Consider the following 15,411-nt stretch of genomic DNA (forward strand, 5'->3'; position numbering starts at 1 on the left):
CTCTGCCTTATCCTTTCTCTCCAGGCAGCTTCATCAGCCCTGAGCAGTCTGGGCCACGTGTACACAGCCATTGGAGACTACCCCAATGCACTGGCCAGTCACAAACAGTGTGTTCTTCTCGCCAAGCAATCCAAAGATGAGCTTTCTGAAGCCCGAGAACTCGGCAACATGGGAGCTGTGTATATTGCCATGGGTGATTTTGAGAATGCTGTGCAGTGCCATGAGCAGCATCTGAAGATAGCCAAGGACCTGGGCAACAAGCGAGAAGAGGCCCGCGCCTACAGCAATCTGGGCAGTGCCTACCACTACAGGAGAAACTTTGACAAGGCCATGTCTTACCACAACTACGTGCTGGAGCTGGCTCAGGAGTTGATGGAGAAGGCCATTGAGATGCGGGCCTATGCTGGCCTGGGCCATGCTGCCAGGTGCATGCAGGATTTGGAGAGAGCTAAACAGTACCATGAGCAGCAGCTGGGCATCGCTGAGGATCTCAAGGACCGGGCTGCAGAGGGGCGAGCATCCTCCAATCTGGGTAAGGACAGGATTGCTTGCGGGACCCAGGGTCAGGGCCAAGGGCTAGAAATAGCTGGAGTAACCCACTATCTTTTACAGGAATCTGTGTGTTTATATTCAAAAGTATCTCCTCATTGTGTGTGTTTTATATTTCCTTCAGATATATGTCCTTGGAGCCTGCCTGCTCTAAATCACAGGATCTTTTCTGTCATCACAGTGCTCTGAGGATTAGAACTCTGAAATACTGGAAAAACAAAACACCCCAACCTTTTAATCTGTCTAGAGAGAAGAACGACCAGATTTATCTAATTAGAGAGAAGGGGGATGAAGTGAAGAGACAAAGCTATGTTTGGTTTAAATGAAAGGGAAGCTTGCTAGGAAGTCATCAATGGAAGGGAATTTGAGAGGATTTTTGTTTAGAGGGAGTTCTTTACTTGGTGACTTTAACCCCAAAGGGAATATATTTTTTCCCCTCAAGGTATGTGTATTCACAAATGATGTTGATAGTTATAGTGTAAATGTAAAATTATTTTTTGAAAAATTTAAATAAGATAGATTTGCAGTCTATGGTTTGATAGGACTTGGTTACAGTTAAGATATTTATAGATTTGGGGGAATTTATATGGAATGGTAAGAGGTGATAAGTATTAGTAACTGGCTACTTTTTAGAAGATATTGTTATCTTTTCTTGGTACCCAAACAGATGTTGGTACATAATGAATGAAAGGAACAGGTGTGTTCAGAAGTATAAGCGGAACTCATCCTTGTGCCTAGAGCCCATGGTTTGTTATGTCCACAGGGACTCAGGGTGGGGAGAGGACAAGAAGACGGTGACCTTATTCGTATTAGTGTATGCTTAGCGGATATTAGTGGCAATGCACTGTAAAAGTCAGTCCCCTTTTCTTTTGTGACCTACAAAACCCTATTTCTCTTTATATAATTTTAGCACTACTTCTCCCTCCCCTCTACCTCCGCTTATTGTAACCATATGTTTCGTGAATACGGTTGTTTGGAAAAGTCTGGCAAATCCCTGGAGATGATGCTGAAGATGGTATTGAGATCAGAATGAGAATCTAGAGAGCCTGATAAAAACCATAGAAATAAGTTCTTGGTATGATATATTCATTCAACAGATTTTAAGTATTTATTGAATCATACTATGTGCTGAATCCTGGAATAATTGCCTTACGTGATAGAGAAGTTTGAAAAAAAAATCCTTGCCCTCAAAGAGCTTATAATTTAGTTGGGAAAATAAGATTAATACATAGGACAACAGTGTTAATGATGTTGTGTTGCCATGAAATTCCCAGAAGGGAGGCCCTGAGGGCTGGGAATAGTCTGGAAAGCTTCTTGGAGGAGATGACGCCCAGGTGGACCTTGAAGAATAGCTGAGATTTGGTCAGAAATGGGATGGCATTGATGGCAAGGAGTATGTGAAAGAAGAAATTGATTCAATAGGTTGGCATATCTGAGGGATAGTGGCATGATTAGCCTTCAGGAATGTGCTAGAGGATGGTAGAAGATTATTATGAAAACTAGGCAAGGAATTGTTAGTGAACAGGAACTCCTGAAGGTTTTGAAATGTAGAAGTGAGAACATTGACTAGATATTTAAGGAAGACAAGTCTAGCAGTGGCACGTAGGATAGGTCGGAGGGCTTGAAACCTGGAGTGTAGAAGGCTGTGCATATTGGACAATTCATATTTCTCTTATCATTTTGTGTCAGAAATCTATCATTTTGATTAGTTGTATTTATTTTCCAAAGGCTTCGTTCATTTTATCTAAATTGTTGAATTTATTGGCATAAAGTTGTTTATAATACTTACTTATTTTCCTTTTAATGCTTGTAAGGTATATAGTGATATGTCCTCTTTCATTTCTGTTATTGGTAGTTTGTGTTTTGTACCTGTACTAACCCCCTCCCCCCTTTCTGGGTCATTCTAGCTAGAGATTTATCAATTTTCTTGCTTTTGCTTTTGTTAAGTTTTTTCTATTGCTTGTCTATTTTTTAATTTCATTTTTCTGGTCTCATTTTTACCATTTTCTTCCTGCCGCTTTCTTTGGGTCCTCTTTCTAGCCTCTCAAGGTTGAAACTTAAGTCATTGATTTTAGACTTTTTAAATTTCTAATACAAGCATTAAAAATATAAAATTTCCTCTAAACACTGCTTTAGCTGCATTTAATAATTTTTGATGTATTATGTTTTTACCTTCGTTGGGTTTAAAGTATTTTCTAAAATTGTTTGTGATTTCCCTTTAACCCCCATGTTGTTTAGAAGTGCTGTTTAATTTAAAACATTTGGGATTTTCCTAGAAACTTTATTGTTATCAAATTCTAGTTTACTTCTATTGCAGTCAGAGAACATACTTTGTAGGATTGCAATAGGTGTCTCTACAGATGTTGTTTAGGTCTAGGTAGTTGATGGTGTTGTTCAGATCATCTTTGTCTTTTTTGACTTCTTTGTCTATATGTTTTGTCAGTTGCTAAGAAGGAAGTTGTTAAAATCTACAACTGTTAGTGTGGACTTGTCTGTTTTTCCATTTAATTCTGTGAAACATGGCTTCATGTACTTTGAAGCTTTCTCTTTGGGCAAATATTCATTTATGATCGTTTTTGTCTTTCTGACAGATTGGCCCTTTTATCATTATGAAATGTCCCTTTTTATCATTGGTCATGTCTTTTTTTCTTGAACTACTTGATCTGATACAAATATATCCACTCCTACCTTCTTATGCTTACTTTTTGTGTTTTCCATTTTTTTTCTGTCTTTACTTTCTATTTCTTGGTGTCTTTAGTTTGTTAACTGCAGATAACATCTAGCTAGGTCTTGCTTCTTTATTGATTTTCACAATTAGGGCCTTTTAATTAGAGAATTTCATCATTTAACAGTTAATGTAATTATTGGTTTTGTTAGATTTAGGTCTTTTATTTTACTGTTGGTTTTCTGCTTGTCCCATTTATATTTTGTTCTCTGTTCTTCCTTTCCTGCTGTCTATGGGTAAATTTAATCATATAGACTTTATTTTAACTTGTCTATTTGCTTTTTAGCTCTATCTTTGCATAATTTTTTAATGGTTGCTCTAAGGATGGCATTATATATCCTTAACTTTTCATGGTTTACTTTGAGCTACCATTGTACCACTTCCTGTAAAATATAAGTACATTATGACCTTGTAGGTCCACTTACTCCCCACTCCCTGTACTTTATGCTGTAGTTGTCACATTTATTACTACACCTATATTCTTTTTAAACTCCACAGTACAATGTTAGTTGTTCTATTTTATATTATCATTTTAAATGATTAAGAGGAAAAATAATGTTTTCTGTTTATCCACTTATTTATCATTTCTTGTGCTTGCATTCACTCTTGAAGATATGAGTTTCCATCTGGTATTATTTCCCTTCAGCCTAAAGAACTTCATGTAGCATTTCTTGTAATGCAGGTCTGCTAGTGATGAATTCTCTTCATTTTGCTTACTTTAAAATGTGTTTATTTCACCTCATTCTTGAAGGATATTTTTTGCTAGATACAGAATTCTAGGTTGGCAGTTTTTTTTTTATCTTTCAGTGGCTTAAAGTAGTCTTTTCAGTGTCTTTTGGCCCCCATTATTTCTGATAAGAAGTCAGTGGAATTAATAATCTGTATGGTGTATGCTAATTTTTTCTTGACAGTTCACAAGATTTCTTCTAAATTTGGTTTTTAGCAGTTTATGATATGCCTAAATGTGGCTTTCTTTGTATTTTTTCCTTCCTATGGTTCTTTGAGCTTTTGAATCAGCACATATATATCTTTGCCTGAATTTAGGGACTTTTTACCTATTATTTTAAAAATATTTCTTTTTGTTCACTCCCTCTCTTCTCTGTTTATCTCTCTGCATTACTTTGGGCCTTTTGATTTTGTCCTATATATTGCTGAGGCTCTGTTCATGTTTTTAATTTTTTTTCTCTGTATTCTTCAGATTTGAAAATTTCTGTTAATCTTTCTTCAAGTTCACTAACTCTTCTGTCATCTCCAATCTTCTGATAAACCTATCTGGTGGTGCAGAGTTTGGGATTCCCCAAGACTACTCTCACTCCTGACATCAACAGCAAGCAAGGGTCACCCTCAGGTTCAGTAACTAGGAGGACTCACAGAATTCACTGAAAGTTATTGTTATACTCATGGTTATGGTTTATTACAGTGAAAGCATACAGATTTAAATCAGCCAAGGGAAGAGGCACATGGGTTAGAGTTCAGGAGAATTGTAAGCACAAAGCTTCCAGTTGTGTCATGGATGGTGCTAACTCTTCCAAGCAGCAATATGTGACAGTATGCACAGAGACTCCTTTGAGCTTTCTTTTCCAAAGTTTTTATTGCATCTTGGCCACAGAGATATGGTTGACCACCTGCATGAGTGACCTTAGTTTCCTGCCCCTCTGGAGGTTGAGCTGAGATCCCCCACTGTAAATCATACTGTTAGCATCTACTCTCTGGCATGGTCAACACCCTCAAAGACTCTTAGGTTGGGCATTCTGAGGGCTTCGAAATTATCTCCCAGAGCCAGGGGCAAAGGCTGGACCTCTCTGGGCAAGGTTAATTCTTTACTGCATTGGTGCATTTTAAAATTTAGATATATATTATATTTTTAGCTCTAGAATTTCCATTTGGTTCTTTTAATTAACATTTCAGCTTTCCTGCTAAGATATATGTGTTTATTCATTACATGTATATTTTCTTTCACATAACTGGCCCTAGTTATTACAAAAGCTTATAAAACCTTGTCTGCTAATTCCATGTGGGTCATCTCAGAGTTAGACCCTATTGATTGCTTGTTGTTGATGTTGTTATTTTTTTAACAGCTTGATTGAGATATAATTCACATAGTATACTATTTATACATTTAAGGTATGTAATTCAGTGGTTTGTAGTATAGTCACAGAGTTGTGCATTGATTGCCTTTTGTTTTGAGTTGTTAGTCACATTTTAATGTACTCTTTGAAAAGGGATTATATCCAACATTGTCAGTGATACTTTATAGAGACTCTGGATTCTGATATATTTCTCTTAATAGTATTGATTTTTGTTGTAGTTGTTTTACCAGTTAACTTGACTTAATTCAAGCTCCAAATTCTGTCTTCCCTGTGTTGGGTAGCAGCTAAAATCTCTGTTCAGGTCTTTCAGCTTGCTTAGATTTGGCCTTGCGCATGCATATTTCATGAGTTAAACAGAGATCTGTGTAGAATTACAAATCCAAGGCTCTCCACTATGGCTCTCTCTGGGATTTTTCCTTTGGTTCTTCAAGCCAGAAAGACAGTGTGTTTCTACCTGAGTTTTAGCCTCACCACACGGCACTAATGGGGTTTGCCCTCTGGTCCCTGCCCCTGCAAAATGTCCTCTGGCATTTCAAAAATGGGAAACTTACCCAATGCCTTTCCCTTCTGCAAAGAGTCAGCTCCAACCTCCCTACAGTTTCTCACTGCTTTTGGTTGCACTCCAGTGTTTTTAGATAAATTCCTCCCCCTGCTTCCTCCATGCTGGCCTCCTGCCCCCTCCATGCCAGCCCTTCTGCCTGCCCCCTGTCAGACTTTATAGTTGTTATCTATAGGAGGGTGGCTCTGAAAGGAGGTCCTCCTCCATTACTGGAAGTGGAACTCCTCCTATCCATGTTTAACCCATTGCAATTTGATTTGCACCTTTTGTCCCCTGAAAAAGATCAACAGTGATCTCCAGATGGCTCAGTTGAGAGATCTCTTGACAGTTCTAAATTTCACTAATCAGTATGCAACATTTGGCAGCCTTTACTAAGTTTTCCTTGAAATTCTCTCCTCCTCTAGTTTCTGTGAAGCACCACTGTCCTGATTTTCTTCTTGGCTGCTCTTTCTGTACCATCTTCATTGGCTTTTCTTATCCTTCTTTTTTAAAAATGAACAATTTTAAAAGTTACAGAAACAGTACTTACTTTGGTAAAAAATTCTTATGGTATGAAAGTGTATAAAGTAGAAAAAGGAGGTCCGCCCCGGTCCACCCCCTTGCATACCTTCCCATGTCCCACTTTTCAGAGTTAAGTACTGTTAACAATTTGGTTAGACTCTTTCCAGACCTTTTTACTATGCACATAAACACATGGTAGTATAATCATATATGTAAATATACACATGTGTGTACAGATTGTTCCTTTTTAAAAAACTTGGATCATAACATATGTGCTTTTCTGCCACCTGCTTTTTTTATTCCGCCTTCCCTCTTAGGCTTCCCTCTGTGTCATTACTCAGTTTCCCTACATTATTTTTAATGGCTCTTTTCCATTGTATTGCCACTTGTTAAATGTGGGAGTTCTTGTATTTTGTTCCTTGATTCTTTCCCGTTCTTTCTTTGTATCTCTCTATCATTTTTACCACTATATCTTCAACTACTGCTTCAATGTCCATTGTTTCTAAATCTATATTCACCAGCTCTGACCTCCTGCCTGAGATCATTTTCATATGCCTAGTAGGTGCTTCTGATTTTCATGCTGATCAGTCCAAGTTTGTGAGTTCAAATGTGAAATATCTTTTTCCTAAATTAACTGCTTCTCCTAGCTTTCCTTATTCTGTTGATGACAGGCCCATTCTTGTAGTTATCTCTGTTAATTCACTATTGCTGCTGTAACAAATTGCCATGAACTTAGTGGCTTCAAATAACACAAATGTTTTCTCTTACAGTTCTGGAGATCAGGAGTCTGAAATCAATTTCACCAGGCTAAGGTCAATGTCAACAAGCCTGGTTTCTTGGCTCTAGGGGAGAATCAGCTTCTAATGGCTGTGTGTATTCCTTGGCTTGTGGCCTCTTCCTCCAACTCCAGAGTGCATCACTCCAATCTCTGCTTCTGAGTCATCACATTGCCTTCTCTTCTGTCCTAACTCCTCTTGTATTCCTCTTTTAAAAAAAAAAGACTGTTGTGATTACATCAAGCCCACTTGAGTAATCCAGAATAATCTTCCCAAGATCCACAGTTTAATCACACCTCCAAAATCCCTTTTGTCGTGTAAAGTAACATTCACAGGTTCCTGGGATTAGAGTGCAGAGACTGGGGACCGGGGAGCGGGAGGACCATTCAGCCCATTATACAGTCCTGACTTAGAAATCTAAAGTCATCATTGATTTCTTACCCCATCCCCCTTTTTTTCAGTTGACACTCAATCTAACAGTTGTCAAGTAAGTATTCTCATTAAGGTTTTTTCTTTCCCTTGCTCCTTCCTTGTTGCCCAGTCTGTTGCAATAACCAACTAGTTGGGTTTTCCTTGCTACCATTCCCTCCCTCCCAAGTCTCCTCCATCCCACACACCAATAGTAGACTGACCTTCCTAAACTGTACCTTAAAATGGGGACTATCACGATTTCCATTCTTTAATTCTACTACTCCTCTGTACATACTCTTTACCTAAAACTGTGTTTTCCATCTTCCCTAATTTAGCCACACTGACTATACTTCTTGCTTTAATGTATTTTCTCAAGCTATTTCTTCTACTTAGAAGAACTTCTCTGTCCCTATCTTGCTTATCTAAAGTTTACCCATCTTTTTAGGATTATCCCAAGTACTACTCACTTCTTTTTCTTTTTTTTTTAACTATTCACTTCTTGAAGCCTCTCTTGATAACAAGTTCTTTACCTTGTCTGAGTCCTGTGTCCACTTTTTAAATTTCTCTTATTCTATTTCTATTCAATCATAAAATATGGTTATTGGTGTACTTGTATAGTTACCTCCACTGGATTAAAACTCAGTAGAAGTATAAACACTATTCTACTCCACAGTCTCTGTGTCTCTGAGTGTAACCCCTTAGACACAGTGAGTACTCAGTGTTTATATGGTTAGATTGAATGAGTCAAAGCTTATGCCAAGATGTTGTGCCCCAGTGATTGGAAGAACAGTGGTGCCTTTGGAAAGAAACAGGAAAGCTGAGAGGAGGAACTTCCCCAAAGTAGTTCTTTATCAAACGTGGTAAGTTTGTTTTATACATGCCCAGTATGTATTTCTCTCAATGTAACATGAGCAAATAGAATTGGAAACAAGTATTAAGATGGCATCATCCTAATGACATCTATGAGATAAGGGAGGAAAGCCAGTCAGGGAGACTGAGTCAGGATCACAGAGGGTGGAGGTGACCCAGGTAGAGTTCAGGAAGAAGAGAGCTTCAGGATGTGGAGGGCTTATCACTTAAATCAGAGAAGCCAGGGAGAATGAGATTTGAGTCACTAAGAAGGTTTTTTGACATTAGAAGCTTTCTGTGCACATCTGAGGGGTAGTGGATAGAACTTATGGAGATGGAGAAAAAGAGAAGGTAGAGATGATGAGAAATCTTTATCCTTTGGTGGTCAGCATATACTAATATTTACTATCCACCTTTTAGATGCTTTAAAATAAAACAAGTAGAAATGATTTAGACTCTTTAGATTTCTTATGAACAACAAAGAATAGCCTAGACATTTTCTAAGCATGTCTTACTTGTGAAAATAATGCTAATGTAAATTTTGGCTTGGAAAATGTCCATCTTATCTTTTATGCTCAAAACAACTGTAGTTGCATGACAGTATTTCTGTAGCCTCTGTTTTTTTGGTAGCCTTCTTTATGGTTCTAATTTAGGCAGTTTGGAGTCAAATCTCAGTTAGGCTGCAAAGTAGGTCACTAGAGTAAAGCCTCAGTTAAAGTGCTCTCGCTCCGATCATCCCAGATCTTCTCATTCACTGGGGAGGCAGGCAGAAATGCCTCTCATTTTACTTTGAGATAAACTGCAATTAGGAAAATGAGATGGGAGATAGTTAGAAGGGTAGCCGCTTCCTTCCTTCCTCCCTCCTTCCCTTCCTTCCTCCCTTCCTTCCCCTCTTCCTTCCCTCCCTCTCTCCCTCCTTCTTTCTTTCCTACTTGCTCTCTTGCACTCTCTCTCACTTTCTTTCTCCCTCTCTTTCCCTTTCTTCCTCCCTCCCTCCTTCCCTTCCTTTTCCTTCTTTCTCTTTCTGGATGATGGTGACCACTTAGCTTGCCACCATGCCCCTAGAATACATACAAAACTGAACACATTGTAGGAGCCACGTCCCATGTACAGCAGTGTAAGAGCTGTTCTGTTTCTAGTATTGGGTCAAACATGAGAGATGGAAAGTGCCTCCCACCAAGGCCTAGGGTGAAATATCTAATAATCTATCTATGGAAAATAATTCACAATTTTAAAATATCTGTACCTTTTTAGTCAAAAAGACATTTGCTGTCTACAAAGTAGCTCTTTTGGGAAAGAAAGGGAAATGGGACTAGTGTTTTTTTTAATTATTTTATTTTATATTGGAGTATAGTTGATTAACAATGTTGTGTTAGTTTCAGGTGTACAGCAAAGTGATTCAGTTATACATATTCATGTATCTATTCCTTTTCAAGTTCTTTTCCCATTTAGGTTATTACAAAATATTTAGCAGAGTTCCCTGTTCTATACAGTAGGCCCTTGTTGGTTATGTATTTTAAATATATCAGTGTGGGACTAGTGTTCATTAATTCATTTGTTCACTTAATCATTCATTTGCTCAACAAATATTTATTGAACATTAGTTATGTGATAGGCACTGTGCTATATTTTATGAATAAAACTGACATAGTTCCCATCCCCATGGAGCTTATGGCTTTTCATTTAACAAGCATATATTGAGACCTGCTCTGTGTCACATATTTATATTCATTTTCGTATTTAATCATCTCCACAAACCTATGAGGTCAAGAGTATTAATTAATTTTAAATATGAGAAAATCACAGCCCAGGTAGGTTAAAAAAAATCTTGACCCATTTAATTTCAAGAGACCTGTAGCATAAAAGATGTATTAAGATCTCATAAAATGATGCTTGGCTTTTTCTTTTCCATGTTTTCAAACCAACCTGGTAGTCATGTGCTGAAGTAAACGTTTGGTAGCAACTCTGGTGGGTATACATCATTCCCCTTATTTATAGTGCAGCAAAATGATAGTCACCAGAAATGGTGACTCTCAGCGGTTCTAATTCTAGGATTTAAGAAATATCACCTAAGTAACTTTTATAAAAATTATATTTAAAAATTAAATTCTAGCAATCTAAATCAGAAAAATTTGAATTCCCAAAGAAAGGTGGAACAATATTAGATGTTGTATACATAACAAACACACATTGCACCTTAATTATATAGTATTCCTGATTACATTTTATGAATTAAATATTCAATAAATACTGTGAACACATGTAAAACACAGTATCCTGAAAAAATCTTATAATAAATTTCTTATAATAAATTTCTTTTTAAATATTCAATAAATACTGTGAACACATGTAAAACACAGTATCCTGAAAAAATCTTATAATAAATTTCTTTTCTATAATATGGCAGTCACTCTCTTTTACCTGTTTTTCACATTTCAATTTTTATATGTTGGCTTTTCTTTAGGTGGAGAAGAGGTCTAGCTTTACGAGTAAAATGTTAATAATAATTGTAGGTAGTATTTAATTTACACTAATTAGGTGTTTTTCTTTGAAAATCCACAGTATGATTATGGAACCATGTTCAGAATAACCATTCAAGATGTTGAAGAGTCCATGAGACCTCACATAGAAATTCTTGCTTCAGCAATGCAGTTTCATTATATTTGTGTCTTACAGTACTTGTTTGCCTTTCTTAATAGCAAACAAGTATGCTATGAGTTAAATTATTATTATTCCTTTTCACTGACGAGGATCCAGAGATTAATGAATGTCTGTAACTCACCCAGGGTTGTAGAGGCAGAGTTGAGGCTAGACTTCAGGTCTCTGATTCCATGTCCACAGATCCTGCCATGAGGAAACATTCCCACTAGAATGGTAGATTCCAGTGGGAGCCGTGCTGAGATCACTCAGCCTAGGGCTAAAAGCCAAAGATGTTTCTTCTGCACCCACCCCCACCCTCCATATACAGGAAAGATGAGAAAGAAGAAACACCACTGGAAGGGCTCTAGGCCACCTTGCAACAGCGGTCCCTGCTTGTGTCCATGTACAAGACAGCCAGTGCTCCCAGAAAAGTACAGGCCCTGTCACCTTGGAACAGCCCTTTCTCTTCTTCTCCTAGAGAATCTATTTTCTGTTGATTACTTGCACTGAGCTAGATACTGTGCATACATTATTTCATTTCATCCCCATTACAAACCTATGTGGTAGGCACAGAAGTAAAGGTACTGGCCCAGAATCATACAGTTTATAAGCAGCGGAGGCAAGATCCAAACCCTGGTCTGTGTGCTGTCTTCTACGACAGCCCACAGGCCCCCTCTGAACCCCACACATTTATTGAACTGTTAGTTTTTCTGCTTGAGAAGCATAGACGAGACTACACAGATTGTCAAAGTCTAATAATGTCCACAATACAGAAAGCCAAACCACACACCTCTGCTTTTCTTTCAAAGCAGTTCCTGTTCGGGTCATGAAAAGGGGAAAAATGTGTCCCAGAGCTTGAAACAGATTTTTCTAGACATCTAAAAGAAAGTAACAAGAATGTACTTTCCCTGTTTGAAAGGAGAAATGAAAAATGGAGAGCATCAACCAAAGCAGGAGATTTTTCTGATCAAGCACTAGAGGACTCACAGAAAATGATTCAGACCCTCATTACGGTTGTGACATGCACATCCTGTGCTGTGCCTCACACCTATCAGTACCTAATAAATATTAATAATATTTATTCTCTCCTTTAGGTCAAGATTTGTCACCCTGCTTGTCTAGACATTGCTATTTAAAAGGAGCTGTGATTTGCTTACAGATACAGCACGTCTGTAAACATGTGAGCAGCAGCAGACGGAGCAGTAAATCTTGGTCAGAGCTGCACTTTGGATGGTTGCAGGAGAGGCTGCAAAACTGTTGTTGGAATAATGAAGTGGATGCTTACTGCCAGGTCCCAGAGTTCTGTCTCCAGCAGGCAGAGTCTAGCAGTAAATTAGCTTATGTTTCAGCTTGGCAGTTGGCACTTGGTTCATTTGTAGATGCTAATTGTAATCTGATGTTATCAGCAGCAGGTAATTGAAATGGGCTTGATGAATTACTTAATTTCTTTTAATAGCTGAGTCTTCAAGAACTGAATAAAGAAGATAAGGTGATCAGGAGGAAAATACAACAGCTCTGTCTTTCTAATTAGTGCTTGGAGGTTTTCTCTTCTTTACACAAATGATTATGAACATGTGAGGCTGAATAGGTGTATGAATCAAAAGGCCCCCATGGGGGCATGTCCCATTAGGCAGCCCAGTCCTGAGCATTGATAACACTTCTGTTAGGACTTCAGAAGGGAACATTTGAGGGATCACTTTGGAGAATGTTGATTTCCGAACACCATTCTGTTTTCCCAGACTTAGGTGGGCCTTCTGGGGGTATTGCCACTTTGGCATTCACTCTACCTTCAGCCCTTCTTGTGTGGCTGTTTCTTGTGAGCAGTGCTGCCTGGCACCATGCAGTGAGCAGGGGAGCCTCGCAATGATGTTAGTCTTTGGCTCCTGCCACCCATACCTGGCACTGGCACTTCCCACACCTGCCCGTCCCTAAGTCTTTCCATCTGTAGCAGCTCCTGTGTAGCCATTTGCTTTGCCAACAATGGTGGGTGCAGATGTGACCCTGGGTCCTGCCATCTGTGCTGGACACTTCATATTGGACCTATGCCACGTGACTGCAATGAGCTTTGGGGGGGGGGATCTTTCTTCTGGAATCATTTGGCTGTGCTTTTAGTCTCATGTTCATTCTTTAAGGAAACCATCTGTTTTGAGGTGACTCTGGAGGAATTTACTTTTGACTAATTTTTTGAGAAAATCAAATAACAGTGGAAAAAGTAGAACATTAGAACCAGGTCTCTTAGACATTCAGATCACCTCTGTTGTTCTTCATGGTGAGTTCTGTTTAAAGACAACTTATTGTTACAGGTGATGATTCCAGGTCTCTAAGCCACCAATACAGTATTGGGAGTAAATGCCTCTGATGGTAAATTCATTGCAGGGATTCTGATAATGTTCTACTTCTTGATCTGGGTGGTAGTTACATGGCTGTGCTCACTTTTGAAAATTTGTTGAATTGTATGCTTAAAATTTTATACCTTTCTGACTATATATTATACTTTAATTAAAGGTTTCCTTTTTTTTTTTTTTTTTTTTTTGTGGTACGCGGGCCTCTCACTGTTGTGGCCTTTCCCGTTGCAGAGCACAGGCTCCGGACGCGCAGGCTCAGTGGCCATGGCTCACGGGCCCAGCCACTCCGCAGCATGTGGGATCTTCCCGGACCGGGGCACGAACCCGTGTCCCCTGCATCGGCAGGCATACTCTCAACCACTGCGCCACCAGGGAAGCCCTTAAAGGTTTACTTTTTTTTTTTTTTTAAAGGTTTACTTTTAAAAACACATTGCATCCTGGGGGCGGAGTAGAATTGGAATGGTATGCCTTTCTTGATCCTATCCATGCCCATGGCTTTCACCACCATACACCAATTCCCCAAACCCAGACCTTACTTCCATCTCTGATGTCTTTCTATTCCTGCTTCCTAGACAGCTCCATCTGCTCCAAATAGGCCTCTCTCTAAGTCTGTGTTTTCATGTTGTGTATTCCCTATTTCTGAGAATGGCAGCACAAACTCAGTGCCCCCCTAGAAATCTCAAAGTTAGCCTGGGACCCCTGCCTCCTTCCCTCGTAGCCCAGATCTAGTTGGTCAAAAGTCCTGAGAATTCTGCCTCTCCAAACAAGTTCTGTTGTATCTGCCCAGCTGTGTTTTCAGCCTTCCATCAACTCTTTCCTGGATCATTGCAACAGATCCCGCCAAGCTGGTCTCCCAGCTTCTCCTTCAGTTTATTTTCCACATGGCTTCCAAGGTAACCTTCTCAAAACCCCAAGTGTTCAATCTTATCTATACTCAATCATTTATATGCTTAAAACCCTGCAGTGGTTCCCCATTACCTTCAGGATGAAGTCCAAAATCCTTGGCCTGGTGTGAGACAATAGAAAATATGTATATTGGTCTCTGCCCCCAGTTCCTGGCACAGAACGCCTAAAACCCTTGTAATTTCCTAAGGGATAAGAGCACTAAGAGCATCTTTTGTTCTAATGAGGCAACTCTCTGTGGGCTCCTATGTGGGAGCAGAAAGACCAAGCCATGATTAGAAGCTTGGAATTTTCAGTCCTGCCCTCCCCATCCTCCAGAGATAGGAGAGGGGCTGGAAATGGAGTTAATAATTGATCATGCCTCCATGAAGAAGCCTATAAAATCCCAATAGTAGGGAGTTCAAAGAGCTTTCAGGTTGGGGAACACATCCACACCAGAAGCGTGATGCACCCCAACGCCACAGAGACTCCTATGGAAAAGCTCCTGCACTCAGGATCCTCCCAAGCCTCTCCCTATGTATCTCTTCATCTGGCTGTTCATCTATATCCTTTATCATGTCCTTTAATACACTGGTATTTGTAAGTAACTGTTTCCCTGAGTTCTGTGAGCTGCTCTAGCAAGTTAATCAAACCTGAGGAGGAGATTGTGGGAACCTCCAATCTATGACCAGTTGGTCAGAAGCACAGAGCTTGGGACTGGCATCTGAAGTAGGGGTGGGGGGCTGGTCTTATGAGACTGAGCCCATACCTGTGGGATCTGATGCCAGCTCTGGGTAGACAGGGTCAGAATTGAGTCGAATTGTAGGACGTCCAGCTGGTGTCTGAAACTCTCTTGTTGTTGTGGGGAAACCCCCCCTCCCATCATACTTGGTAACCAGAAGTGTTGGAAGTGAAGTGTTCTGTGTGAGTAGTAAAGGAGTCTCAGAGGGGGGACACAGTAGGGAGGAACCGGGTTTTTCCCTACACAGGATGGAAAAAACTGAGGTTTTCCATTTACACCTGGCATATATATTTTTCAACAACGCTGAACATTCAAAAAGTATTTATTGAGCGCCTACTATGT

At 39.4% G+C, this 15,411-nt stretch overlaps 1 protein-coding gene across 4 annotated transcripts in view; it reads left to right on the forward strand.

Moving 5' to 3' along the window:
- Nucleotides 1-15,411, forward strand: part of TTC28 (tetratricopeptide repeat domain 28) — a 579,401-nt gene that overhangs the window by 416,563 nt on the left and 147,427 nt on the right. For all 4 annotated transcript variants that reach the window (XM_029219000.1, XM_029219007.1, XM_029219015.1 and 1 more), the window contains one exon: nt 25-532. In XM_029219000.1, the coding sequence (XP_029074833.1) occupies nt 25-532 (508 nt within the window). The remainder of the gene's footprint in view (nt 1-24; nt 533-15,411) is intronic.

Source organism: Monodon monoceros, unplaced genomic scaffold, assembly GCF_005190385.1.
Source record: "Monodon monoceros isolate NGI ecotype Baffin Bay Population unplaced genomic scaffold, NGI_Narwhal_1 Super_Scaffold_1, whole genome shotgun sequence".
In the NCBI taxonomy this organism is placed as follows: domain Eukaryota; kingdom Metazoa; phylum Chordata; class Mammalia; order Artiodactyla; family Monodontidae; genus Monodon; species Monodon monoceros.